This window comes from Osmerus mordax, chromosome 15 (assembly GCF_038355195.1).
Source record: "Osmerus mordax isolate fOsmMor3 chromosome 15, fOsmMor3.pri, whole genome shotgun sequence".
Taxonomy (NCBI): domain Eukaryota; kingdom Metazoa; phylum Chordata; class Actinopteri; order Osmeriformes; family Osmeridae; genus Osmerus; species Osmerus mordax.
Window position 1 is genome coordinate 15,551,719 of NC_090064.1, and position 26,207 is coordinate 15,577,925.

At 49.8% G+C, this 26,207-nt stretch overlaps 1 protein-coding gene across 1 annotated transcript; it reads right to left on the reverse strand.

Annotated features, from left to right (window-relative positions):
• Nucleotides 1–650: 650 nt before the first annotated feature.
• Nucleotides 651–25,178, reverse strand: LOC136957502 (cyclin-Y-like). The gene is given in 12 exon segments (XM_067251463.1): nt 651–775; nt 1,112–1,274; nt 2,085–2,251; nt 3,779–3,898; nt 3,994–4,051; nt 4,641–4,676; nt 4,964–5,067; nt 5,899–5,922; nt 5,924–5,961; nt 7,408–7,428; nt 7,958–8,032; nt 25,025–25,178. Coding segments are annotated over 12 exon segments (1,077 nt in total). The 3' UTR covers nt 651–658.
• Between the last annotated feature and the right edge of the window lie 1,029 nt (nt 25,179–26,207).

Below are 26,207 nucleotides of genomic sequence, written 5' to 3' on the forward strand. Positions count from 1 at the left end.
GTTTTGTCCAAACACCACCAGAATAGATTTGGCAATGTCATGTTATGACAATCATGTTCTACACTGTCTGTGGGAAGTTGGTAAAGCAGATGATTTCTCTCCAAACAAACAGCAGCAAATGTATTTCCCTCGACAAAAACATCACTGTTTCAGGAATGTTTTCTGTAAATTAAGAGTTGCCTGTAGATAAATAATAGCCATCTTGTATTTGATCAATACTCTACAATCTGAGAGGGTTGTAAAATTAAGGAATGTACAAAGTACTCATTCAAATACTTTGATCTCAACCACACAAGACAGTCGACCTTTAAAAGGGCAAGTGGAATGCAGTTGTTGGTGTGCCGATTTCATAAAAATTCCCTGTTCAAGCGTATTCCTTCACTGTCTGACGCCTCCACTGTGTCAGTGCGGGTCTTTTTAATCCTCAGTCTGTTGTCCTCTGCTGAGCAGGGCTCCATCTTGTCTGTACAGTGGTCCCTAAGGCTGTGGCTGTAGGTTTTCAATCCAAACTCCAAACGAAAGGGATTTTCTGTCACAAATCTGTCTCAGAAAATGTGCCGGACTGCATCTGTCTCTTGGTGGTTCCCTTGGCGATGGGAGTGGGGGGGCCGGGGGGTGGGAGGGATTGGGGGGCTGGGGCCTTGGGGTCGGGGGCCTGTTAGGAAATGATGGCCGGCGTCCACTGCATAACCGTTAAATTGTCAGCACTCACCGAGCGCTTCTTAGCCACCTTGCTCAAGTCTTTATACTTGTCATCACATAACCTGGAGATGGCCTGGAATTCAAGAGTATATAAGATACGATAAGATAATATAATGTAACTTGTGATATGAAGTCTCCATAGCATGGTCATCCAGAGAGACTAGCTCATGTTAACATACTGTATAGAACTTTCAATACTGCACAATGTGTTATGTAAAGACAGTCATTGGGAATCTGTCTGTCTGTGTGTGTGTTGGTGTGGGTATCTGTGTGTGAGTGTGTGTGTCTGTGTGTGTGTCTGTGTGCGTGTCTGTGAGTCTGTGTGTGTGTCTGTGTGTGAGTGTGTGTGTCTGTGTGTCTGAGTGTGTGTCTGTGTGTCTGAGTGTGTGTCTGTGTGTGTGTGTGTCACCTCTAGTCTGTGGGCCTTGTCTCTGCTGAGCGGCTCCAGAGGGAGGTTGAGGCTGTTGCCCTCGGCCAGAGAGCGCAGGTCAAAGTAGTACTTGGCGTAGACGCTGGAGGGAACGTTGATGTTGAACTGCAGGAGCTCCAGGAACTGACGCTCCAGCTCATTCCTTCATGGGGGGGAGGAGAGGAGAGGAGAGAGAGAGAGAGAGGGAGAGGGAGAGGGAGAGGGAGAGGGAGAGGGAGAGGGAGAGGGGGAGGGGGAGGGGGAGGGGGAGGGGGAGGGAGGGAGGGAGGGAGGGAGGGAGGGAGGGAGGGAGGGAGGGAGGGAGGGAGGGAGGGAGGGAGGGAGGGAGGGAGGGAGGGAGGGAGGGAGGGAGGGAGGGAGGGGAGACCCAGAGTGAGAACGATGAATAAATAATGTATTTCGCAATATATTCTGTGGAAACACAACTGACCCACAAGACTAGTAAGCGGACAATCCCTTGACTTGCTGACAGCAGTTTCAGCAGGAATCTCTATGCTCCATGTCATACAGTGTATCTCCAGCAGCTGACCTCTCCCATGAGAGACCTTCCACGGCCCAGTGCCTCCACCCCCAAACATCTCATGCTGGATCACAAGGTGAGAAAGCTTAAGTATACTGCTGGAACGCCAAGCTTTCCTCTCTGCCTGCACACACATTCTTAGACGTACCATGTGGCAACACTGCAGCTAAATATAGCCAGAAGTGAAGAAATGCTGTATAATAAAAATGTTTGCTGTCTCCCCTCTCCTCTCCTCCAGGAGAATCGCATGCTTCTGTGTTTCTGCGTAACAGGCAGAGCTAAGTGATTTGAGCCTGCAGAAGGTCAAGACAACCAACCGAGTGTATGCTGGACGGGGGTCAAAGGGCACTGGAGGCTGCCTTTAGGGTGCCAGGTGCAGCCGAGGTTGGGTCAGACCAGAGGGTCAGAGGTCAGAGGGCAGTGCAGACTCACATGTCCTCCACGGTGATGTCCTTGAGGATCTGGCAGTAGTCCACGTTCCACACGGCCTGGTCGTCCCACACCTTGGAGGCCAGCAGGATGGCCCCCAGCACCATGCGCTTCCAGTTACACGGAGCGATGTCCATCTCAGCATACGTCAGTAACCGCTCCAGATACACCTGGAAACAGGAGAGGGGGGGTGGGGGAGGGAGAGGGAGGGAGGGGGGGGAGGGAGGGGGGGAGAGATAGACAGGTGAGGCTTTTGTTCTTGTGTGATGAGGGTGTCTTTACAAAACCTTTCTGAATGTGTCTGACTTACGAATGTAAATGTGCTGTAGACAGTTCACCTATTCATGCAGGCATCTCCAAGGATTCACATGCTGCTCTATGTCTCTCTCTCTTTTCAACACTCTCTCCTCTATTGTTGTCTCCCACTCCTGCTCCCCCCCCCCCCCCCCCCCCCCTCTCTCTCTCTCCCGCAAATATTTTCTCGCCCACTGCAGCAGAATATCTCTAGATTCACATTGTGGATCATCGAACAAGCCGGGCCACACAGACTCTCATCCACACAAATAATTGTCTGGAGTTATGCGGAGAAATATCAACAAAGTTCCCCGTCTCAAACAAAGGCCTGGCTGTTGAGGGGAGCTATGCGATCGGCATTGCGAGCAGGAAGAGGTGATGGTGAGTGCGTCTAGCAAGCATCTACATCCCAGTGGCAACACTGTCACACTGCAGTCCATTTGAACCCCTGAGCTTCAGTCTAACAGCTGCTCCAACAGCAAACAGCAGGGATGCTTCTCATTAGGGGCGAACGCAAAGTAAAGAAGGAGGGAGGAAGGAAGAGGTGTGGAGGGAAGAATTAGTTGTTTTCTGTCTTTGAGACAGCAATCAAAGTTGTGGCCTACTTGCACAGTACTGGGCAGTTTAATTGGGTGTAGCATGCTGAGGTAGAACAGAAGGCCCTAGGAGAGAGAGAGGTCAGTGTGAGAGAGACACAGACAGAGAGAGAGAGAGTGTGAGAGAGAGAGACAGAGAGAGAGACAGAGAGAGAGAGAAAGTGAGGGAGATCTCCAGACAGAGACTGAAACCGTGCCAGACACGGCTGTTTTCATGTAATCTCAACACACGCCACACACTCCACACACACACACACACACGCCACACACACACGCCACACACTCACATTCTGCTTCGCAACTTCCTGAAGTCTCAAAAGCTGGAGAGGACAGGAGCTACGTAACCAAGGAGACAGGGAAGAAGCATGCTAACACCCTCTCAACCACACACACACACGCACATCTCCATCTATACTTAGCCACAACGCGGGTAAGCCTATAACCACCCTGTTTAATTACAGTAGGCATCTCAGCTCTCCTCTGGGAAGGTGGACTATGCAGTGTGTGGTGGCAAGGCTGGTTTCAAACACACACACATACACACACACACACATACACACACGTGTGTGCTTGTGTCAGGAAACCACGGCTGGTGAGATAGCTGGCTTGTGAAGTCACATGGGACACAACAGCAGACACAACAACCCATGAACGCTGGTATCCCCGTCAGAGGACGCCCCCCTCTGCCAGGATGAGCAGGTGTTGTGGGGGGGAGGTATTTCCTGGCAGAACAAGAGGAGGGGGAGTGAGAGAGCGAGAAGACTGGAGAGACTGGGTCTGCAGTGGTGATGTCACTTCCTCTCTCACCAGGGTGACGATGGCACACTCTGCGGTGAGCTGCGCGGCGCTGAACAGCGTCCGGACGAAGCGGTAGATCTGCTTCTGTTCCGGGTCGTGTTTGTCGTAGTCCGACGGGAGCTCGGACTTCTGCAGACAGGAGAGAGGAGCGTCTCAGGTGTCTGTGGGGGTGTGGGTGTGTGTGTGTGTGTGTGTGTGTGTGTGTGTGTGTGTAACAGCCGTACCGTAAGCGGGTGAAGCTTCTCATCAAAAATATCCAACAGCATTCTTCCGTCGTTGTCTCTGCAACAACAAGACAGAAACAACCAATCAGCAAACACGGAAAAAAGGACGACAAGAAAACGAACCAATCACGGTCGCATACAATTTCATGGGAACATTAATCCCGGCTCAGCACCTAGGTATGTAGGGGTAGGGAGTCAGGTGGCTGAGCGGTGAGGGAATCGGGCTAGTAATCCGAAGGTTGCCAGTTCGATTCCCGGTCATGCCAACTGACGTTGTGTCCTTGGGCAAGGCACTTCACCCTACTTACCTCGGGGGAATGTCCCTGTACTTACTGTAAGTCGCTCTGGATAAGAGCGTCTGCTAAATGACTAAATGTAAATGTATGTGGAGCACCTGTCTACCTTCTTCCTGTCATGCAGTCACAAAAATATATATATAACTTTTTGACCTTTGTAGCAGGCCAGGCAAGGGGGGAGTGGGGGGGTGGTGGCTATTTCTGTAGTCAAAGGGAACCTAGTCGTTTCATGTGTGACCCTCGACCCCCTTGGTGCTGATGTGGAGAGGCAGGAGGAGGTAGTCTTCTGGGGGAGCTGGAGGGGACAGGACAGCTTGTCCACAGAGAGGAGCGCCTGACAGGATGCCTCACCTGTTCTTGATGTGGTAGTATATAGCCAGAGCCACGCTGAGGAAAAAGAAGCAGGTATGTTAACATCTGTCCAGCTTTAGCTTGTTTGTTTGGTATCCTCTGAGACTTACAGTAGGCATGTATATCACATATTTCAGACAATTTTCATGTGTCGAGTTTCCGCTTTTGGAACTATTGTTATACTTTGTTTTATGTCTGTTGCAAAGTACTAGCGTGCGTGAATATGTATGTGAATATGCAAATGAGTATGTAAACGAACATGGCTTCATGTGCCTCAGTGCGGTGATGTCACGGTGAGAGGGGACTGAGAAGTGTGTGTTTACCACTTGATGGTGTATTTGAGGTTTGGCTGGCTGACTGTGCTGTCGTCCAGGAAGATGGTGGAGCACGAGCTGTACTTTCTCCTGATTGGGCCCCCTGGCTGGTGCTGCAACACACACACACATGCACGTACACATGCACGGACACACACACACACACACAAGAACACACACGTACAGAAAAACAAACACCTGTCACCTTGTATTATCTCTGTATCCCTGAAACCCAGACAAGCTCCAAATAACCAGGGAAACTGGGGCACCTGGAGCCCAAAATGACAACCATACCTCTCTCCCTCCACCTCTATCTGTCCTCCTCCTCTCCCTCCACCTCTATCTGTCCTCCTCCTCTATCTGTCCTCCTCCTCTCCCTCCACCTCTATCTGTCCTCCTCCTCTCCCTCCTCCTCTATCTGTCCTCCTCCTCTCCCTCCTCCTCTATCTGTCCTCCTCCTCTCCCTCCACCTCTATCTGTCCTCCTCCTCTCCCTCCTCCTCTATCTGTCCTCCTCCTCTCCCTCCTCCTCTATCTGTCCTCCTCCTCTCCCTCCTCCTCTATCTGTCCTCCTCCTCTCCCTCCACCTCTATCTGTCCTCCTCCTCTCCCTCCTCCTCTATCTGTCCTCCTCCTCTCCCTCCACCTCTATCTGTCCTCCTCACCAGTCTCAGGGTTTTATAACAGGATGAGCGTTCTTTGGGAGGGGGGGAGCTACCGTAACGTTTATTTGATCAGTCACCTGCACACTGCCCCCCCCCCCTTCCCCCACATATCACCCCCACAAGAGTGTCTTCACTATACCATGGTGATCTAATGTAATATCCACACCAGTCTCCTGGTCCACAGAGACTGGTGTGGAGCGCGAGAGTGACTGCTGCTGTCTGAGGAGGTGTGCAGCATGTGACCGGGGGGATTCCCGTAAATCATCCAGGTCATGCTTTACCTTGCTCTCCGAAATGTGCGTCACTTACATGGTTGATGCACAGACTCCTCCTCTTCTCCCGCACTGCAATGATAAAGGTCTGGAGTTAACGATGTCACTGCAAGAAAATCCTACAGATGAACACTGTATTAATCTATGGAGGTACATGGAGCATCCCTGCAGTGGACACAGGACACAGAGAGCTAAGAATGAGAGGGAGGCCTCAAGTCTGGCTGCAGTTCTCCATCCAGACAGACAGGGGGCGCCGTGGAGCAGGAGTCCTGACAGCTGGGAGAGGGAGCCTTATGTGAGGACGTCACATGACCATCCGAGGGGGAAGAGGAATGATGTATGATGTCTTGAGGTCTACCGTACGGTCAGACAATCTGGCAAAAATATCAGAGCTCCTTTCCTCTGCATAACCGAGCATTTTCATTTAAACAGATTGCCGACTTTCAGAGCAGTTAACGAGGCTGGATAATGGATGGTGAACGGTTAACTAACGAGGCTGGATAATGGATGGTGATTGGGAACTAATTGCCTGAACGAAGCAGCAGATTTCTGTGTGATTAATTACTACTCTGTTTTTTTTTCTTCCTAATGGGTCTCAAGGAAATAGCATATGGAGGATTTCATTCATGTGCTTAAAACATGTCCTCTCTGCCTCTCTGCCTCTCTGCCTCTCTCTCTGATATTGATCCAGCCCCGTCTGATCCTCAGGCCACTGACTCGGTCCTCCTGCCTCTTATGAAGCACATCCTGCCCATTCTCCTAACTGGTTGTGCTGACATGACTGGTTTCACCATGTCTGGTAAGGTCATTGATTGCGTGTGTGTGCATGTCCCAAACAAATGTTCGCAGTAGGAAGTAGAAGGTTTTGGAGGCAATGGACAGCAGGTTTCCCTGATGTCATGTATGACGTGTGTGTGTGTGACACGTGTGTGTGACACGTGTGTGTGTGTGACACGTGTGTGTGTGCGACACGTGTGTGTGTGTGTGACACGTGTGCGTGTGTGACACGTGTGTGTGTGTGACACATGTGTGTGTGTGTGTGACACGTGTGTGTGTGTGACACGTGTGTGTGTGACACATGTGTGTGTGTGTGTGACACGTGTGTGTGTGTGACACGTGTGTGTGTGTGACACGTGTGTGAGTGTGTGTGACACGTGTGTGTGAGTGTGTGTTAGAAACCCAGACGGGAGGTTCCCTGGCGGTGTAACAGCCAAGGCAGCATCATGTCTGGTGACGTTCTCTAGTCTCGTATCTCCAGCCAAATATCTGGAGGGGGGCTGGAGCATGGTGTGTGTGTGGGCGCACAGATTTAGCACAGCTCTGTATATGAAACACACACATAGTATGTCAAACACACACACACACACACCAAAGAAACACATGACTGCAAAGACACACAGCTTTGCAAAAGCACAAGGACTGCTGGGATAGGATAAAGGGCTTTTACCAGAACTTTCCTCAAACAGACAGAAGCACACTGAACCAGCCTGCCAATCCCACTGTCGCGCACACTCTTACCTTTCTTGCTGGGGACAGCAACTGAAAAGACACAGAGTTGGAGCTGTCTGTGTTTGACCAACAGGGAGGAGCGACAGGCTATCTGGACTGGTCAGGAGGAGCCTCACGCTATCAGCATGCTGTGCATTTTTTTACATTATTCTTTGCTACGCATGCAGGTCAACCGTAAAACAATTCTGTACCTAAATCTACCTAAATGAGAGAGAGAGAGAGACAAAGACAGAAAGAGGGAGACAGAGAGAGAGAAAGAGAGACAAAGACAGAAAGAGGGAGACAGAGAGAGAGAGAGACAAAGACAGAAAGAGGGAGACAGAGAGAGAGACAGAAAGAACTGGGACAGCGTGCTCCCTACGTAATGAAAAGCAATTTTTTGGAGAGCACAGACAGAGAGTTATAGAAAGGATTAAAAGCTCTACCCTTAAGTTGCTACGCACACTAAACACAAACCCATCTACATACGCTGCAGGAGAAATACGGCATCAAACCATTCAGCTAAACCTGGATACTACAGTGTTGTTGTTGCGGTGCGCATCGGCCTGAACCTACTCACCATCCGTTTGGGACTTGCTGAGGAAGATGGTGCTAGCTCGCGGGTGGTCTGAAGGGTTGTACTCCATGTTCATCTCTGATAACACGAAGAGAAGGAAGGGAAAAAAAAGGGAGCTGTCAGTTTCACATCATGCAGTTCAGACCGTCGCTCACTGTGAAAGTACACATGCAGATCGATTCAAAGTTACCACACTCAAAAGCAGCGTATTGATTCGTTTTTGAGGCCGAGTGCATGGTTCCGTTTACCACAGACAGCATACTGGCTGAGCGACTAAGAGGAGATATTGTGTCTAATAAACACCGCACTCTTTCAACTCCACACATTACAACACGAGCCATCTGTTCCAAACATGATGTAGAGGGTGAAGTTGCACGACTCAACCAGCAGGTGGCCGCAGCCTTGGAAGAGCAGTGACCAGGCAGGCTACACGTTATTGTCCAATGGAAATGTCTCATCTCCATGCACAATTCGACAGGATAGCCACAGTGCTTGGTTTTATAGCTCTTGGGTGTAACCTGGGACGACGTCATTCATCTCCCTCCAGGATAAAGTAACACTACAGTGAGGCCTGTTCCACACGTCCATGACCTCTTCCCCGACCCTCCCCTCTCAGGGCCTGGGCCGACCCTCCCCTCTCAGGGCCTGGGCCGACCCTCCCCTCTCAGGGCCTGGGCCGACCCTCCCCTCTCAGGGCCTGGGTCGTGACCCTGTCAGCCACTCCACGCCTCCAGGGAGGATGTCATCTCCACAGGATGGAGGCAGGGGCCACATCCAGACACAGCCGAGGAGGACCAGCCACAGAAACAGGAGGAGGAGGAACACCAGCCACAGAAACAGGAGGAGGAGGAACACCAGCCACAGAAACAGGAGGAGGAGGAACACCAGCCACAGAAACAGGAGGAGGAGGAACACCAGCCACAGAAACAGGAGGAGGAGGAACACCAGCCACAGAAACAGGAGGAGGAGGAACACCAGCCACAGAAACAGGAGGAGGAGAAACACCAGCCACAGAAACAGTGCAGAGCTGGAGGAGGAGTCCGGGAGGAGGAGGAGCAGGAGGAGTCCGGGAGGGGTGTTGGCGAGAGAGAAAGACAGGAAAGACAGTAGAAGAGAGGGCTTGAGGGAGGAAGGACAAAAGGAGAAGCAAGGGGAGAGAAGAAGGGGGGGGGGAGGGGGAGAGTGAATGAGCGAGTGAGGTCATGAAAGGATGAGAAGAGAGAGTGTGGCTGGAGTCGGATGCACACGCCCTCAGTCTCCACTAGCCTCCTGGAGCCGGCCGGACAACGCCTGATGACCTCACACTCCCTTGACACACACGGGTCACGTGGGGAGGAAGGGGGCGACTTTCGGTGGTTTTGGCATGAGACCCAACAAGGCCTGGTCAGGCTGAAGCGCCGCCATTGTGCTCCCTGTCGTCTGAACCGCCGTCCTTTTGTGTTTCAGAGGCCCTTCAGCCTCAAAGGACGCAGCTCCTCACACACACACACACACACTCCAGTGAGGTACTGCTGCTCAGTACTCGAAGCAACGGCCATAAATAAAAGATTTAACGTCACGAAGGAGGGTGGGAAGGAGACAACGAGAGATGCTTAAGAGACGAAAACTGAGGATTTATATTCAGATGGGAGGAAAGTCTGTTTGGGGCATCAGAACTCTGTGGATATGTGATGTTTGCCACACCCACACTGCAGCACTAGAAGCACACACACACACACACACTGAGTTGTGGCTGGTGTCCGTGGCGTTTGAATCACAGCCGTTTTCTTTGGAGTGGTCCTCTTCCTCTTTGGTCTGAGTTCCACCCTTCGTGTCCCGCCCACCACGACGGCACTTCCTGTGTTGGAGGAAGCTAGGCAGGAAGTAAGTCAGAGGAGCTAGTTACACCAAAACCTCCATTGTTTCAGAGCTCTGACAAAAGAGGGAGCTGTTCATGTCCTCACTTCCTGTGTCCCAAGCAGGAACACAGCCCATTTGCCCTTTTACACAGACACACACAGAGACACGAGTTAGATAAACTGTAACTTCGTAATTGTCGATGTAGCTTGAAACATACAATTTCAACCCCTTTTCCCTCTTGCTTGAAGGGCAGCAACATAGAATCCTATGTACATCGTTAGTTGTCATTTTGGGAAGATAATCAAAACTCCTTGACAAAAACTGCATTTTGTGTGAGAGAACCAAGGAGCAAACTGATAGCTACTGGAAGTTGTTTACTTGTGTTACGCAATAGCGACAACCGGTAAGATTTGAAACCTTAAAAAAAGGGTGTTTAAAACCAAAACTTTTCAACCTTTCAAAACCTTAAAAAAAAAATATATATATTTGTTGTACTTCGTTATTTCCGATCTCTGCCTGCCAGCCTGCCTGTCCACTTGTCTATCTGCCTGGTTTCCTGTCCATCACATGATGCCCATCTCACCAGCTTGCCAGTGAGGCTTGGTGCTTGGCTGGTAGCATGGTGCCTGACTGGTAGCATGGTGCCTGACTGGTAGCATGGTGCCTGGCTGGTAGCATGGTGCCTGGCTGATAGCATGGTGCCTGACTGGTAGCATGGTGCCTGGCTGGTAGCATGGTGCCTGGCTGATAGCATGGTGCCTGACTGGTAGCATGGTGCCTGACTGATAGCATGGTGCCTGACTGGTAGCATGGTGCCTGGCTGGTAGCATGGTGCCTGGCTGATAGCATGGTGCTTGGCTGGTAGCATGGTGCCTGACTGGTAGCATGGTGCCTGGCTGGTAGCATGGTGCCTGGCTGGTAGCATGGTGCCTGGCTGATAGCATGGTGCCTGGCTGATAGCATGGTGCTTGGCTGGTAGCATGGTGCTTGGCTGGTAGCATGGTGCCTGGCTGATAGCATGGTGCCTGGCTGGCTGGTTAAACTGGCACCCTGGTTGGTACCAGAGCAACACATGGTTCCAGAGAGGAAGGGCCTTCTTCATCACAGCCCTTGAGGAGACAGCTAGGGGGCACCAGATGGTACTGCCAGGGCCTCTTGGAGGGCTGTCAATGGACTGTCACTTAGGCAAGGAGGCTGAATTTTGCTAGTGTACTTTGACAGTGGCTGTTTGAAGCGTGTATCTCATGATGACTATAGTTCTCTGTAACAGAAAGATTATCTCTCATTGCCTTCTCCTTTCCACTTCATTGTTCTCCTCTTCCTCCTTCCCTCTGCTAAACCGTCAGTCTGCCGGTTAAAACAAGAAACAGATATAAAACACACCCCAGCTCAGCTCTCATCTCTCACTTATCGCCCACGGGTGGGAGGCTTCGCAGAGAGCGCGAGCGGTCGATACCGGGGTGGGGGGGCCCCGCTCGTGGAGGGAGGGGGGGAGCGGGGGAGCCCTGACAAAGGTCCTCAGGTAGTTAGACGAGTGTGGATGTGAGGGGCTGAGGGTTAATCTCCTGCCTCGGCTGGTGTTGCGGCAGGGAGTAGAACATGGATTAGATGTAAACCTGGACTGAGAGAACTGGCTAGCAAAGGATAAATGCCTGGTGTTATCCACACTGGGGTTTTCACCTGTGTCTCATGCTATTCTTTGGATCACTGACATTACCTGTGTGTGTGTGTGTGTGTGTGTGTCTGTGTGTGTCTGTCTGTGTGTGTAGGATTAGTATCCCAGTGATGACAATCTCTCTTCCTATCCTCTCCTTGTCTTGAACCATACTCCATTAAATCCGGCTTGCTGAGTCATCATAAGCAATGATCTCTTTCATAGGCTCTCACAGTGTAGCCAGGGGTCTTCTCAACACTCAAACACACACACACACACACACACACACACACAAGCTGCTTTGCTGTGCTCCAACCACATGGATTTCCTCTGGTCTGAATTCCATCACTCCAACACCACAACATACACTTTCTTTTTTTAAAGCTTTCATGTCCTGAGAGGTTGGGGTGATTATCTGGTTTGCTGTGTTTAATGGTAGTTCAGCAGTTTCCCTGTTCTGTCTGGAGGGTGGGGAAGGGTGGGGGCAGGGAGAAGTGGGGGAGGGTGGGGGAGGAACAAGTGGGGTCAGGAGCATGTCGTGGGAGGTACTCAGTGAAGTCCTCCTCTATGAATCAGCAGAGGAGAAATACGCTCTTATTCCATCACATGAGCAAAGCTCTCCTCCCTGTATGCCTGTCTGTCTAACACACGCACACACACACACACAAATGTCTTCAATCACCCGGAGAGAGATCATTAATCCGCCAAGTTGCACTTGGCTGGACTTGCAAGAGGTGGTTGAAGAAGCGTCTGTGTTACGGATGAAAAGCCCCGGGGGAAATCGACCTCACAATCACAGAGGAGAACATGAGAGTTCACCGGGACAGAGCGCCCTACCCTGGGGGTGTGAGGGAGGAGGGTGTAGAGCACCCACTGCTGATGAGAGCGCCCTACCCTGGGGGTGTGAGGGAGGAGGGTCTAGATCACCCCCTGCTGATGAGAGCGCCCTACCCTGGGGGTGTGAGGGAGGAGGGTCTAGATAACCCCCTGCTGATGAGAGCGCCCTACCCTGGGGGTGTGAGGGAGGAGGGTGTAGAGCACCCACTGCTGATGAGAGCGCCCTACCCTGGGGGTGTGAGGGAGGAGGGCCTAGATAACCCCCTGCTGATGAGAGCGCCCTACCCTGGGGGTGTGAGGGAGGAGGGTGTAGAGCACCCACTGCTGATGAGAGCGCCCTACCCTGGGGGTGTGAGGGAGGAGGGCCTAGATCACCCCCTGCTGATGAGAGCGCCCTACCCTGGGGGTGTGAGGGAGGAGGGTGTAGAGCACCCACTGCTGATGAGAGCGCCCTACCCTGGGGGTGTGAGGGAGGAGGGCCTAGATCACCCACTGCTGATGAGAGCGCCCTACCCTGGGGGTGTGAGGGAGGAGGGTGTAGAGCACCCACTGCTGATGAGAGGGAGCTGTGCTGAGGGTGTGTTGCACTGGCCGACCTGCCGTTGTGGGAAACGTGATAAAGGATGAGAGGCAGAGCACTGTGGCGGGGGGAGCTGCAGCCTGAGGAGTGTGTGTGTGTGTGTGTGTGTCTGTGTGTGTGTGTGTGTGTGTGTGTCTGTGTGTGTGTCTGTGTGTGTGTGTGTGTCTGTGTGTGTGTGTGTGTGTCTGTGTGTGTGTCTGTGTGTGTGCGTGTGTGTGCGTGTGTCTGTGTGTGTGTCTGTGTGTGTGTGTGTGTGTGTGTCTGTGTGTGTGTGTGTGTGTCTGTGTGTGTGTGTGTGTCTGTGTGTGTGCGTGTGTGTGTGTGTGTGTCTGTGCGTGTGTGTCTGTCAGGACACTGATCTTCTGATGGGATCAGATTTGCTCAACACACCTGGACCTGCTGCCATCCATCACTCAGTCTCTGAGGAGGTGCTGGAGCCACACAAACTCCCCAGGGAATCCTGGGACACGTGACCTTCTGAAGATCTGAGAGACGCGGAACATGTGGTTCTCGTTCTGCTCGGACAGGCTCCTCTCAGATCAGTTCTGATTCAGAGAGAATCAAACCCGATTCCGTTGGATACTTTCTGAAACTGATGATCAGTGTTAGAACGACGACAGGCACTTGTAGAAAGTCTATTAGCCGGAAACCTCGTGTTTAATCGAGTCAGGAGAAACACTAGCTATGATTCACCATTATGCTGTACCTAGAAAAAGTAATTTGTCATCATTATAAGATCCTTAAATAGATTTGAGCTAATTAACACTTCCAGGGAGCTAATACAACAGCAGCTCGGTAGCCAAGATCCTAATTACGCATGTTGCTTGTTTTGTATCTGTAATAAGACCTCCTAGGGTAGAACGCATCACCGGCCTACATCAAAACCTCTGCAGAGATAAGTAGCCTTTCTCCGTAAAGGACCACAGTCAAGGTAGACATTTACATTGTCATTTAGCAGACGCTCTTATCCAGAGCGACTTACAGTAAGTACAGGGACATTCCCCCCGAGGCAAGTAGGGTGAAGTGCCTTGCCCAAGGACACAACGTCATTTTGACAGCCTGGAATCAAACCGGCAACCTTATGATTATTAGCCTGATTCCCTAACCGCTCAGCCATCTGACTCCCCAGACGGAGCAGTAGTTGGTCCCATCTCTCGTCTGTCCCCTTATTGGAGAGTCCGGTCTGAATAATGCATGCTTTGTTCAGCAGGCAGAGGGAGGTGAATAGGAACTGATCCTTTCTCTTTAACTTCTGTCAGAGCGACTGAAGACACAGGTGGGGATAGAGACCGAGTGTAGACTGGAACATCTCACAGGGTTCTGAGTGGCTGTAAGGGGCTGTTGTTGGGATTTGGGGAGGTCCAGAATGGAAGCCAAGTGTTGGTCTCGTAGGGTTCAACAAAGTGGCGGTTCTAGACCAATTTTACTGGGGGGGCCAAGTGGGGGCCAGTGTTTAATAAGAGGGGCATATTAAAAAACGGAAACAAATGATATTTAAACATAAAATACTTTAATTTAGCTTTACATTAAAATCATACAAACGGCTCTGGCTCTCCCTCTTCCAGCTCCTCAGCTCTCTCAATACCTTGATATGTTTCTCTCACTTTTTTATTTACTGGGGCAAAAAAGGCTGCAATGTCCCTTCCTCGTTTCATGATGACTACTAGAAGAAGAAAAACGTGTAAAAAAATAAAATAATGTAGGACTAGGGTAGAACCGCCCCTGGTTCAACCCCATGCCTGGTGTGCAAGTCCTTCAGCGGCAGGCTGCCTGTTGCTTTGGTTCGGCTCAGGACATTTATTCTGCCTCGGGACTCGGGAGTCAAAGAAACCTGGTAACACTGACCTTATCTGGAGTCACACACGAACACACACACACACAGCACTGAAGGTCAGCACTCAGCAGGCTTGGACTAACAATGGATGTCCGTTGGAGAGCTAATCTGATGGGGAACACAGTGGGTAGTAGCCAGCAGCCACGCCAGAGGAAATATTTATACACACACTTTGTCTACTAATGGTCCATATGGTGGTTGAGAAGGCCTTGACGTAAAAAAAAAGAGAAAAAAAACACCTTGCCCCAAACACACACACTACCCTACGCAACCCCTGCACGTCATGCAGACAGCAGGAGGCTGAGAAGATCCAGTCCTCCGGTGGAGGAGGGGCAGGGCAGTGTGCGCTCCAGCCTGGCAGAGGGACATCAGTCATTCCTCGCAGCCATCTGGCCTGAGGAGGCCAAGCACACCAGCATGTAGCTCACTTCCTGTGAGCACTGACAGATGGGAAGGCACTTCCTGTTCCAGAGAGCGGGTCACATCCTGCTCTCACCCCTGAGATGATAACGTCATGCCCAGACTGAAACATTCATGACATTCACTGCCAAGAAGGGAATAAGGACACTGGAACTGGAAGACCTCAGAATGCAGAAGACTCGAAACCTAAGAAGATTAATGATGTAAATGAATGTGAAACATCTGAAAACTTAATTCAGTATAGCAGTGTGAATGTCTCTGTTGACACTTTGTCATGCATACCAATGTGTTGAGCTGGTGTGAGTGTGCGTGTGTGTGTGAGTGTGAGTGGGTGTGAGTGTGCGTGTGAGTGTGTGTGTGGGTGTGTGTGTGGCCAGAGAGCCGGGCAGGTGGAGTGGATCACACACCGCCAGCCTCCAGCGATGGCTCCCTAGCAACGGGGGGAAGCGTGAGGGCAGGGCATGAGCCCAGCCGAACAACCAGGACGCTGTCTGGGGAGTGTGTACTAGAGAGAGGACGGCGAGAGAGAAGGCCAACTCTCAAACACAAACACAGTCTGAGTGGGGTCTTTTTACTCAGAAGCATGTATATAGATGCATGCACCATTAATCTTCTTGAATTCAATGGTCTCACTAACTTGGCTAGGTGAGGCGTAATTCAATGTGTGTGTGTGCGTGTGTGTGCGTGTGTGCCGGTTGTGGTGGGGGGTAGCAAGAGGAGACCCGCCCCTTCCTACTCCGCTCCCCGTTACCAAGCAACGCAGGCATGAAAAGACTCCGCTGGCAAAGACAATCTCATCAGGAACTCTCTCTCTCTAACTCCCCCTCTATTCCTCTCTCTCTCTCTCCCCCTCTCTCTCTCTTTCTAACTCCCCCTCTATCCCTCTCTCTCTCTCCCTCCCCCTGTCTCTCTCTAACTCCCCCTCTATTCCTCTCTCCCAATTTACCACACGGCTAACAATAACATCTTGCTCTGTCAGTTGTCACAGTAGAAACACACAGCTCACCTGTGGTATCACCCCCCACCACACACACACACACACACACACACACACACAGAAAAGCAGACATGAGAATAGTTCCCCTGGGAGTGGTGCCCAGCTGGTCAGGCAGGAGCATGGACGCCTCAGTGAGAGGTTGGGGTCCTGCAGGTGCTGACACACAGGAAGGGAGCTGACCAATTAAAGCAGGGCTGTGTGAGGGGAATGTTGGGCCAGACCCAGACAGCTGTTGAGGGGACAATGATTGGAGAGTGTGTGTTTGTGTTTGAGCGCAAGTGTGATTATACGTGTGAATGCAACTGTGTTTGTTTAGGTGTGTTTGTGTGGCTTCACACCGAGTCATTCAGGGTTGAATGGCTACAAAAAGCATGAGCTCAGTGGAGCTCAGGTTATCCTGAGGGGAAAGACTCAAATTGATGCTGTTGATTTACACCGATTACAACTCTATCAATGTTCATGCTTTTGTTGTTCAACAGTAAGGTTTGTTTGGTGCAACAGTTCTCATTCAGATTCTTTACAACACCTCAGAGAGAAGCAGAGTAAGCATTGAGGCAGCAGGCAAGACAGATGTTCTCCCTAGCAAGTGACCTCGGCCATGCACACCAAGACGGTTTACTAAACAAACACTTGCTCATCTTGAGGAGAGAGGCGTGAGGCTTTTATCTCCCACATGTGATTCATCAGCCTTTTTCTTTTTCCCTGCTGTTTCTTCTCCCTTCTCTCCAACCTGTCTCCTCTCCTGTCTTTTCATTCCACAACCCTCATTTCTTAATCCTCTCCATCTGTCGATCTCTCTCTCTCTACCATCACTGTCTATCCATTATCTTCCTTGATTCAACTCTCATTCTCTCTTTTCACCTCACCTTTTCTCTACTTGTCTCTCCCTCTCTACTCATCCCTCCCTCTCTTTAGTCTCACCATCTCTATTTGTCTCTTTCTCCCTCCCTCAGGTTAATCCTATCCTGTCTAGGAGAGAGGAGGTCTGTCATGTGTCATGCTGTCGAAGGAGGGCGGCCGGAAGGCTCTCTGTGCCAAACTGTCTGTGTGACATTCACACACACACACACACATACACAGGTTGTGTCTACATTATCATCCATCTGTCATTAGCACCAGAAATATTAACCCAAAGTTTCACGTTCATTGGAAACCACGAAAAGGGAAGCGACTGTTCTTTTTTTAATTGCCTGCAAGGAGAGAAAAACACGTTTTGAATAACAGTGTGCAACTAGGAAAGTATGGATCATCGGGTGTAGAAATAAGGCAGTATTTGTTCCGAGAAAAAAGTCACTATTTTCTCACGCAACTCTCCATTCCATTTTAACACTGGCCTCTTTTTTATCAATACCCGCTGGAATAGGACCAGAGATACTATCTGCACATTCCCTGCAGGAGAGAAGACAAGCTGATGCCAGTGGACACACAGTATAGCCTCCTTGAACAGATCTCTAAAGCAAATAAGTACCAAAACCAATTGCCGTTGAACCTGATATCCAGCACAGTCAGACACTACACAGATATCTGCACACACTGCAGACAGTAGCCTCAATATGCTTTCGGAGAGCACAATGTTTATCTTCACAAACTACAGTGAAACCACGATTCTGTTGAAGCGTTTGAAGTCTGAGCCCAGACACTTAGACAAGAACCACAGATAAAAGTGATTCTTCCGGTAACAAGGGTATTCGAAAACACGAAAGAAACAAAATAAACACAACAATGCAGTCCTTTTCTTTTGTAATCAGGGAAGATAAATTACTTTCCCACAAAACATCAGCCCATTTATCCACCAGATAGGCTGGCTGTCCACCAGTAGGTTTGGCAGTATCGAGAGATTCAACAGGCCAGTGGTAAGGCTACAGTAACTTTGAAAGTCATGCTCAAAGTACTGAAGGTGACTAGAATGCTGCCATGTATTTGAAGACTGAAATCCTAATACTGGTGGGTTAGAAGGATAGTCTGTTTGATGTTGTTCCTGCCAACACATTCAGACCTAGCCTGGTCCCATTTACAAACCAGCCATCATGCATCCAGGAAAAAACCTGTCATCAAGTTCGACCAGTTCGTGCAAGTCTTCATTCACAACCTCTTCCTGTTCCCTGAGAGTGGAACCAAAGTACCAGCAGAGGGAACAGGGAGAAATTCAATTCAAATTCAAAAAAGCTTTATTGTCTAATATGTTGCCATGTTAGAACATTTTCTACATTTTCTTCAAGAAGCCATTAAGTGGAGCACAGTGAGGGCTGACATCAAACCAAGAAGTTCTATATGATCTTCAAACAGATATATAAAAGTCTGAAATAGACCAAAGTCAAACTCCTGCTGTTTAACTGCTCTTTCCTTTTCCCAGAATCCCCTCTAAAAGCTGTTTAAAAAAATATATATTTACACCCTTCCTGTGTCAATGTCTCGATGGCACTTGTGTGAATGTACAGTGAGGTTACAGGCAGCTCACATTTTAGGACTTTACAGCCCAGTGCCAGGCATTTATGTCTTTAGATCTCAAAGGCAAAAGCAGAACATGCACTTTTGAATTTATTGCGATTTAAAACTGAGACGCTTCTCAAACCGGAACCAAATAATCCTAAAGTTTAACGTCCCTTTTTCTGTGACAAATCAGTTCAGTCGCTACCGTGGAAACCAGTGATTGAGGACAATTTAATATTTGAGAAACAGTTTCCGCTGTCATGCGTCACGAGCACTAATGGATCTTCAATGGAGATGGCTTTTTTTCTTTTTTTTCCCCCACTAGGGAAATACATGTCTCTCCATCAACAAAGAAATACTTCATTTCTCACTGAACATTCTGGAACATGACTACAATATGGTTGGGGGCCAGTGATTATAATCCAGTGTTCTTCAGAACATCAGTCTTTTCCACTGGGGGAAAGATGAGATAGTAAAAGGCAATTTTTCTTTCATTACTGCTTTGTAAATCAGCCAATTGGAATGCATTGAGCGGAAATTGTGTCATTCCTTTGAGGAATAACAGTAGACTGATGTTAAATGTTACCAAGGTGATGTTTCCAATGGGCTTTAACACACAATCAACAAAACGCCCTTCTTTATAAAAAACAAGATTCTCTGCTACTGGCTGTCTCCATGGAGATTCTTCACAACCTTCCAACGTATTAGAGTGGCTTCTAATGCCAGACCAAATTTTACACAGCTTCTTTCACAAGTGTGAAAGTGTGCAACCCCTGAGAAATACCATGAATACGATTATGTTGAGTTGTCTCTCTAAATTATAAATAACTGATAAGAAACAGAACTGCCAACCTCTCCAAATGCTCTCCAACAACAGAGAGACAGAGAGAGGAAGAGATATATTGTGAGAGAGAGAGAAAGCAGTAAAGAGAAGATGAGAGAAGATTCCAGACAAACCGAAACGCCCAGCTGAGGGGGAGGAGCCCAGGACTGAGATGATCCGTGCCAGACCTGGCTGAACCAGGATGAACCAGGCTGAACCAGGATGAACCAGGCTGAACCTGGCTGAACCAGGCTGAACCAGGCTGAACCTGGTTGAACCTGGCTGAACCAGGATGAACCTGGCTGAACCAGGCTGAACCTGGTTGAACCAGGCTGAACCTGGTTGAACCTGGCTGAACCAGGATGAACCTGGCTGAACCAGGCTGAACCAGGCTGAACCTGGCTGAACCAGGCTGAACCTGGTTGAACCAGGCTGAACCTGGTTGAACCTGGCTGAACCAGGCTGAACCAGGCTGAACCTGGTTGAACCTGGCTGAACCAGGATGAACCTGGCTGAACCAGGCTGAACCTGGTTGAACCAGGCTGAACCTGGCTGAACCAGGCTGAACCAGGCTGAACCTGGTTGAACCTGGCTGAACCAGGATGAACCTGGCTGAACCAGGCTGAACCTGGTTGAACCAGGCTGAACCTGGTTGAACCTGGCTGAACCAGGATGAACCTGGCTGAACCAGGCTGAACCAGGCTGAACCTGGCTGAACCAGGCTGAACCTGGTTGAACCAGGCTGAACCTGGTTGAACCTGGCTGAACCAGGCTGAACCTGGCTGAACCAGGCTGAACCTGGTTGAACCTGGCTGAACCAGGATGAACCTGGCTGAACCAGGCTGAACCTGGTTGAACCAGGCTGAACCTGGTTGAACCTGGCTGAACCAGGATGAACCTGGCTGAACCAGGCTGAACCAGGCTGAACCTGGCTGAACCAGGCTGAACCTGGTTGAACCAGGCTGAACCTGGTTGAACCTGGCTGAACCAGGCTGAACCTGGCTGAACCTGGCTGAACATGAGCGAAGCAGAGGGACCCGCCCCTGCAACTGAGACTGTACCTCTCTCTGTGGAGAGGCTCTCTCTCCCCCTCTCTCTCCCCTTCTCTCTCCCCCTCTCTCTCCCCCTCTCTCTCTCCCATTCTCTCTCCCCTTCTCTCTCCCCCTCTCTCCCCCTCTCCTCCCCTTCTCTCTCCCCCTCTCTCTCCCCTTCTCTCTCCCCTTCTCTCTCCCCTTCTCTCTCCCCTTCTCTCTCCCCCTCTCTCTCCCCCTCTCTCTCCCCTTCTCTCTCCCCTTCTCTCTCCCCCTCTCTCTGCCCTTCTCTCTCCCCCTCTCCTCCCCTTCTCTCTCCCCCTCTCTCTCCCCCTCCCCCCCTCTCCTCCCCTTCTCTCTCCCCTTCTCTCTCCCCTTCTCTCTCCCCCTCTCTCTCCCCTTCTCTCTCCCCCTCTCTCTCCCCCTCTCTCTCCCCTTCTCTCTCCCCCTCTCTCTCCTCCTCTCTCTCCCCTTCTCTCTCCCCCTCTCTCTCCCCCTCTCTCTGCCCTTCTCTCTCCCCCTCTCCTCCCCTTCTCTCTCCCCCTCTCTCTCCCCCTCCCCCCCTCTCCTCCCCTTCTCTCTCCCCTTCTCTCTCCCCTTCTCTCTCCCCCTCTCTCTCCCCTTCTCTCTCCCCCTCTCTCTCCCCCTCTCTCTCCCCTTCTCTCTCCCCCTCTCTCTCCTCCTCTCTCTCCCCTTCTCTCTCCCCCTCTCTCTCCCCTTCTCTCTCCCCCTCTCTCTCCCCCTCTCTCTCCCCCTCTCTCTCCCCCTCTCTCTCCCCCAGGGAGACTGGGAGACAGAACACTCCAGCCTGCTGGGAGCTCCAGGCTAATGTCACATAATCACCCCACACTTACATACAGGGGACCGTGTGTGTGTGTGTGTGTGTGCTCTGACAGAACGGACTGTAGAACGAGCAAGTATATGAAGCGGTGTTTGTGTGTGTGCGTGTATGTTTGTGTGTGTTTGTGTCTGCATATTGCTCTGTCATATTTAGCCAGACATGATTCAGTAATTTCAGATAACAGTTGCGTACTAAAAGAAGTGTGTTCACACTGGTGAGACTAGGCCTGCTAATGAGTACTGCCTGTGGGCTGTGTCAATGTTGAATAAAATCCTAACTGGGTTAGATATAATTTTTAATCATGCACATTGTTTTCTATTCCTAGAAAACACCTACTCGGCTCTTTAGTCTATCTAATAGACATGTGCAGGCTTCATGTTCAGGCTTAACGCTCCAAAATAATAACTTTCTCAATAGATGGTTCCGGTAAAAATATCTCACTGGTCTCTTTAAGTCCCGGGGCTCCACAAGACAGAGAATTATGTCCATCCTTTACTTGAAGAAAACCTCATATTTTATCTTCCACAGTCTTCTTTCTTCTCTCCTTTCTTCACCTCCATCTCTCTTCTCCTCCAGGGCATAGTCTCTCACTCACTTCTTGACAACCTGTTCCTTCTCCGACCTGTGATCGCTCCCATCACACCACATCACCATCCTATGCATTCATCTCTATCTACCTCTCCATCCATTTCTCCATCCCCTCTGTAGATGAAGTCTCCATCGGTGTCCTAGTGTCACCCTAGATGAAGCCAGGGTCTATTAACAGACCAGACACAACCATCTCTCCCAGGCTGCTACCGGAGGACTGGATTTAAGACTTCACTGCTCACACGGCTGAAGAGGAGTAAACAGTCTTGTTGCCTCCACATCAACGAGGATGACTGGCTTACAGATGGATCTTCACGCTACACCTTCTAGCCCACGGTAAATGTTGGAATGGTGTGATGTCAGGTGGCTGAGCGGTTAGGGAATCGGGCTATTAATCAGAAGGTTGCCGGTTCGATTCCTGGCCGTGCTAAATGACGTTGTGTCTTTGGGCAAGGCACTTCACCCTACTTGGCTCGGGGGGAATGTCCCTGTACTTACTGTAAGTCGCTCTGGATAAGAGCGTCTGCTAAATGACTGAATGAAAATGTGTTCACACGAGGGATTATGCTGGGGTATATCTGATATTCTGGTATGGGGGATCTGTCGGCATTGCGATTAAACTGGAGGACACATGGAGAGACTGAAAGGGTACTATGTAGGGCTTAGGTCTGTAGTTGTGTGTATGTGAGTGTAGTGTGTGTGTGTGTGGGGGGGGGGGTTGGTCATAGCAGTCAGCAGTTCCCATGGCTGATTTTCTCGCTGTCACACAAGAGTGCTGGGGTCATACACAGACCTAAACACACACATGCACACACACACACACACACACACAGCTATCAGTCACGAGTGGCTCATGCAACCTCTGCATTATCACACACCTCTCTTATCACAGTCCATTCATACGCGCCAACGCACACACACGTTGACCCGATGTTACTATTCACTGCACTATCAACAGGGAAACAGCATTATCGCATGTGTGCACCCTACTTAAATGTCTAAAAATACCTCAAGAATTTACACTGCATTCGGACGTCTATCTCCACAGCCCTCTTAGTAAGGCACGGGGTGATTACAAGTTCAGATACTCCTGAAGGAGTCACTTGACATTGGAATGTCCCACGGACACCAATACAGACGGGCAACAGGTCAAACCCAATCAGTGGAGTGAATACCCGAAGACAAACAACTCAGTACGAAGGACAGGGGAAGGAAGAAAGAGAAGGGGGTGGGAAGGAGAGGAAGAGGAAGAGGGAGAGGAAGAGGAAGAGTGAGAGGAGAGGGGAGGGAGAGGAGAGGAGAGGAGAGGAGAGGAGAGGAGAGGAGAGGAGAGGAGAGGGAGAGGAGAGGAGAGGAGAGGAGAGGAGAGGGAGAGGAAGAGGGAGAGGAAGAGGGAGAGGAGAGGGAGAGGAGAGGAAGAGGGAGGGGAGAGCAGAGCTGAAGGACGAGTTGTGAGGGTACATTAGTGAGAGCGCTGGGACCACCGGGTCTGCTTGGGTCTTCAGCAACACCATGCAGCCCTGGTTTAGAGACAGGCTCTCTCACTCTGGGTGTCAACTTCTTGCTATATTTCAATAGCTGAGTCGACAGGGTGTGTTCTTTCTCGGTTGTTACAACGGCTAGGTTGTTAATAGATTAATATTAGGATGTAGTTTATGAACTCAAATCTTATATCTGCAAAACCAAAGTGTGATAACAGAGATGGACATGATGAATTAAAAGTAGGTGTTGTGATCAAATTCCTTTCGTTGTATCTGTTTAATTGCGTTCTACACAGCCTTTGTTATCTGTGAACAGAGCTTCCTCCGCGAGTGACTCACAGAACACAGAGACTCAGCGCTCCAGCTCACCATTCTGGTGTTAATGAGTGCTAACTCACTTCACTGGTCATGTTTAGCTTACCAAGGAGATTTATGGAGAACGGGCAGATTCAGACTGCCACCGACAGCATCCCTCCCCAGGCCAGTCGGCACCTGGCACATACATCTGGCACATATACACTCTCACACACACACACACACACACACACATCACTGGCCCAGGCATTGATGACACTGATATGGAATGATCCCTCCATCATCAGATTGTTTTCAAGCTGTGATCTGTTCACCACTGATGACTACAATCTAGGGTTGATGTGATGTTGGATGCTTTTTGGTCACATGGTTAAAGTTGTTTTCTGCAAAGAATGCCCACCACTGCCCCAGAACGCCCACCACTGCCCCAGAACGCCCGCCACTGCCCCAGAACGCCCACCACTGCCCCAGAACGCCCACCACTGCCCCAGAACGCCCACCACTGCCCCAGAACGCCCGCCACTGCCCCAGAATGCCCACCACTGCCCCAGAACGCCCGCCACTGCCCCAGAACGCCCGCCACTGCCCCAGAACGCCCGCCACTGCCCCAGAACCCCCGCTACGTAACACCAGATTAGGCTGGAGGACAGCTCCTCTGATGAGCGTGCAGTACACACATACACTCTCTGACACGCAGGCAGTACCTGGCACCATCACATACGTGTCACACATTTCTGGCCTATGAACACTGACACACACACACAGAGAACATAGGCGGAAGGCTACAGCCTGCATCAAGTAATCTACAGTAGAATTACTGTTGGGGCCTTGAATGAAGAATGGACCAGCCCCCCCCCCCCCCACACACACACACACACACACACTCACACACACACTCACACACACTCACACACACACACACACTCACACACACACTCACACACACTCACACACACACTCACACACACTCACACACACACACACACACACTCACACACACACACACTCAGACTCACACACACACACACACACTCACACACAACCATCCTGGGAGAATCATGTCAAATAATTCTTTCCTGCACACCCTTCACTAAAATAGGAAGATTAAACGTCACTGAATATAGATCTGAATTGGCAAGTTGGGGGATTTTTTCATTGGTTCTGGATCTTCAGACAGTGCCTTACCCAGAAGAGCTTGATGCTTGTAATAGCTTGCAGGCTTTTACGATGTTATATCAATTTCGTCAAGTGTAAGTTACGTTATTTTAATATGGCAAGATATTAGTTCAACAATAATATATTCTTACTTCTACCTCTAATTCCCATATAACAAATTCGTGTTTGGTTAAGACAGTTTAATGAGCTTAACAAACATAAATGCATCCATTCATTAATCCTACCGTCTATGTTTTCTCTGTCGCTGATGTGCTGAAGGTTGCAGCCCGTGTCCTCCCTACTAAGCTGCTGTTCAGGGCGGTAGGGTTCAAGCCTTGAATGGTTATTTCTACGGTGCTTTGGGCTTGAAGACACGCAGCAGGAGGTAGTATTCCCCATCGTCAGATCGCAGTAGAAGTAGCGGCCTGACAGCAAAAATGTATCTAATTCCTTTTATCCGCGCCTCGGAGACAGGCGAAAATGGGGCGGTAACGCGGATACTTGTGGCGATGTGTAAACGATTCAGACGGGCGGAGGTAAACGTACACCCATTCAAAAAGTGAGAAGAAATACTAATAAATCAATATCGCATCTTTTTCAAATGTGGACGCACAAAATTATGCTCTTCCCACGCATTTGCCAGATGTTCTCTCGTCCACACAGCCCTTATAATTCAGACATTTTGTCCATCTGTATTTTGAACATTTTAAAGATAATCGGAAATAGTCACAATTGAGAGTGATCTGTCCGCTACATTGTTGCTAGTGCACTGCCGCTTTTGCAACTGAGTCTCCGGAGCAAAAAAAGCGCAAGCGAAGAGACGGCGCGCAGAAGCCGGGGCTAGGCTGCTGTACGCTCCATTAAAAAAGGTTCCGGGTCAAATGGGAGGCGAAAAAACCAAGGCAACATTTTACGCACCCACTCTTATCTCCTCTACAGATAATTTGCATTTTTAAACGATTTTAATCATAGTGGGTCTTCTTTGCCATTTTTGTTTGTCTGGTAGACTGGTAAGATAGGCTATATATAGATAGGGAAATATACTCTGAGAGACTTGAAATTGCAAAATAAATGCTGTAATGTCACTTATATGAGTGACTTTACAGCTAACTTTTAGGCCACGGTTTGTCCTTATACCATGATGTGTGTTTTTTTTATGTATGTAATTGCATCACCGTAGATTCCATACAGGTGGGCTGTCATTAATTTGGATAACATTGTCATTATGTCAATGTTATATTAACCACAGTGCAATACAATGCACACCTAAGCCATACTGTACAATGTGTGTCTCTTACTTCTCAAAAATGTTGTGCATAGGGGTAAACAGGTAACTTCTGTAATGTATCTTTTAGATAATAGATTATTGGTGTGTTATTCCTGTAAAAGCGAATCCTCATTGTAATAACTCAGGGCCCACATGATCGA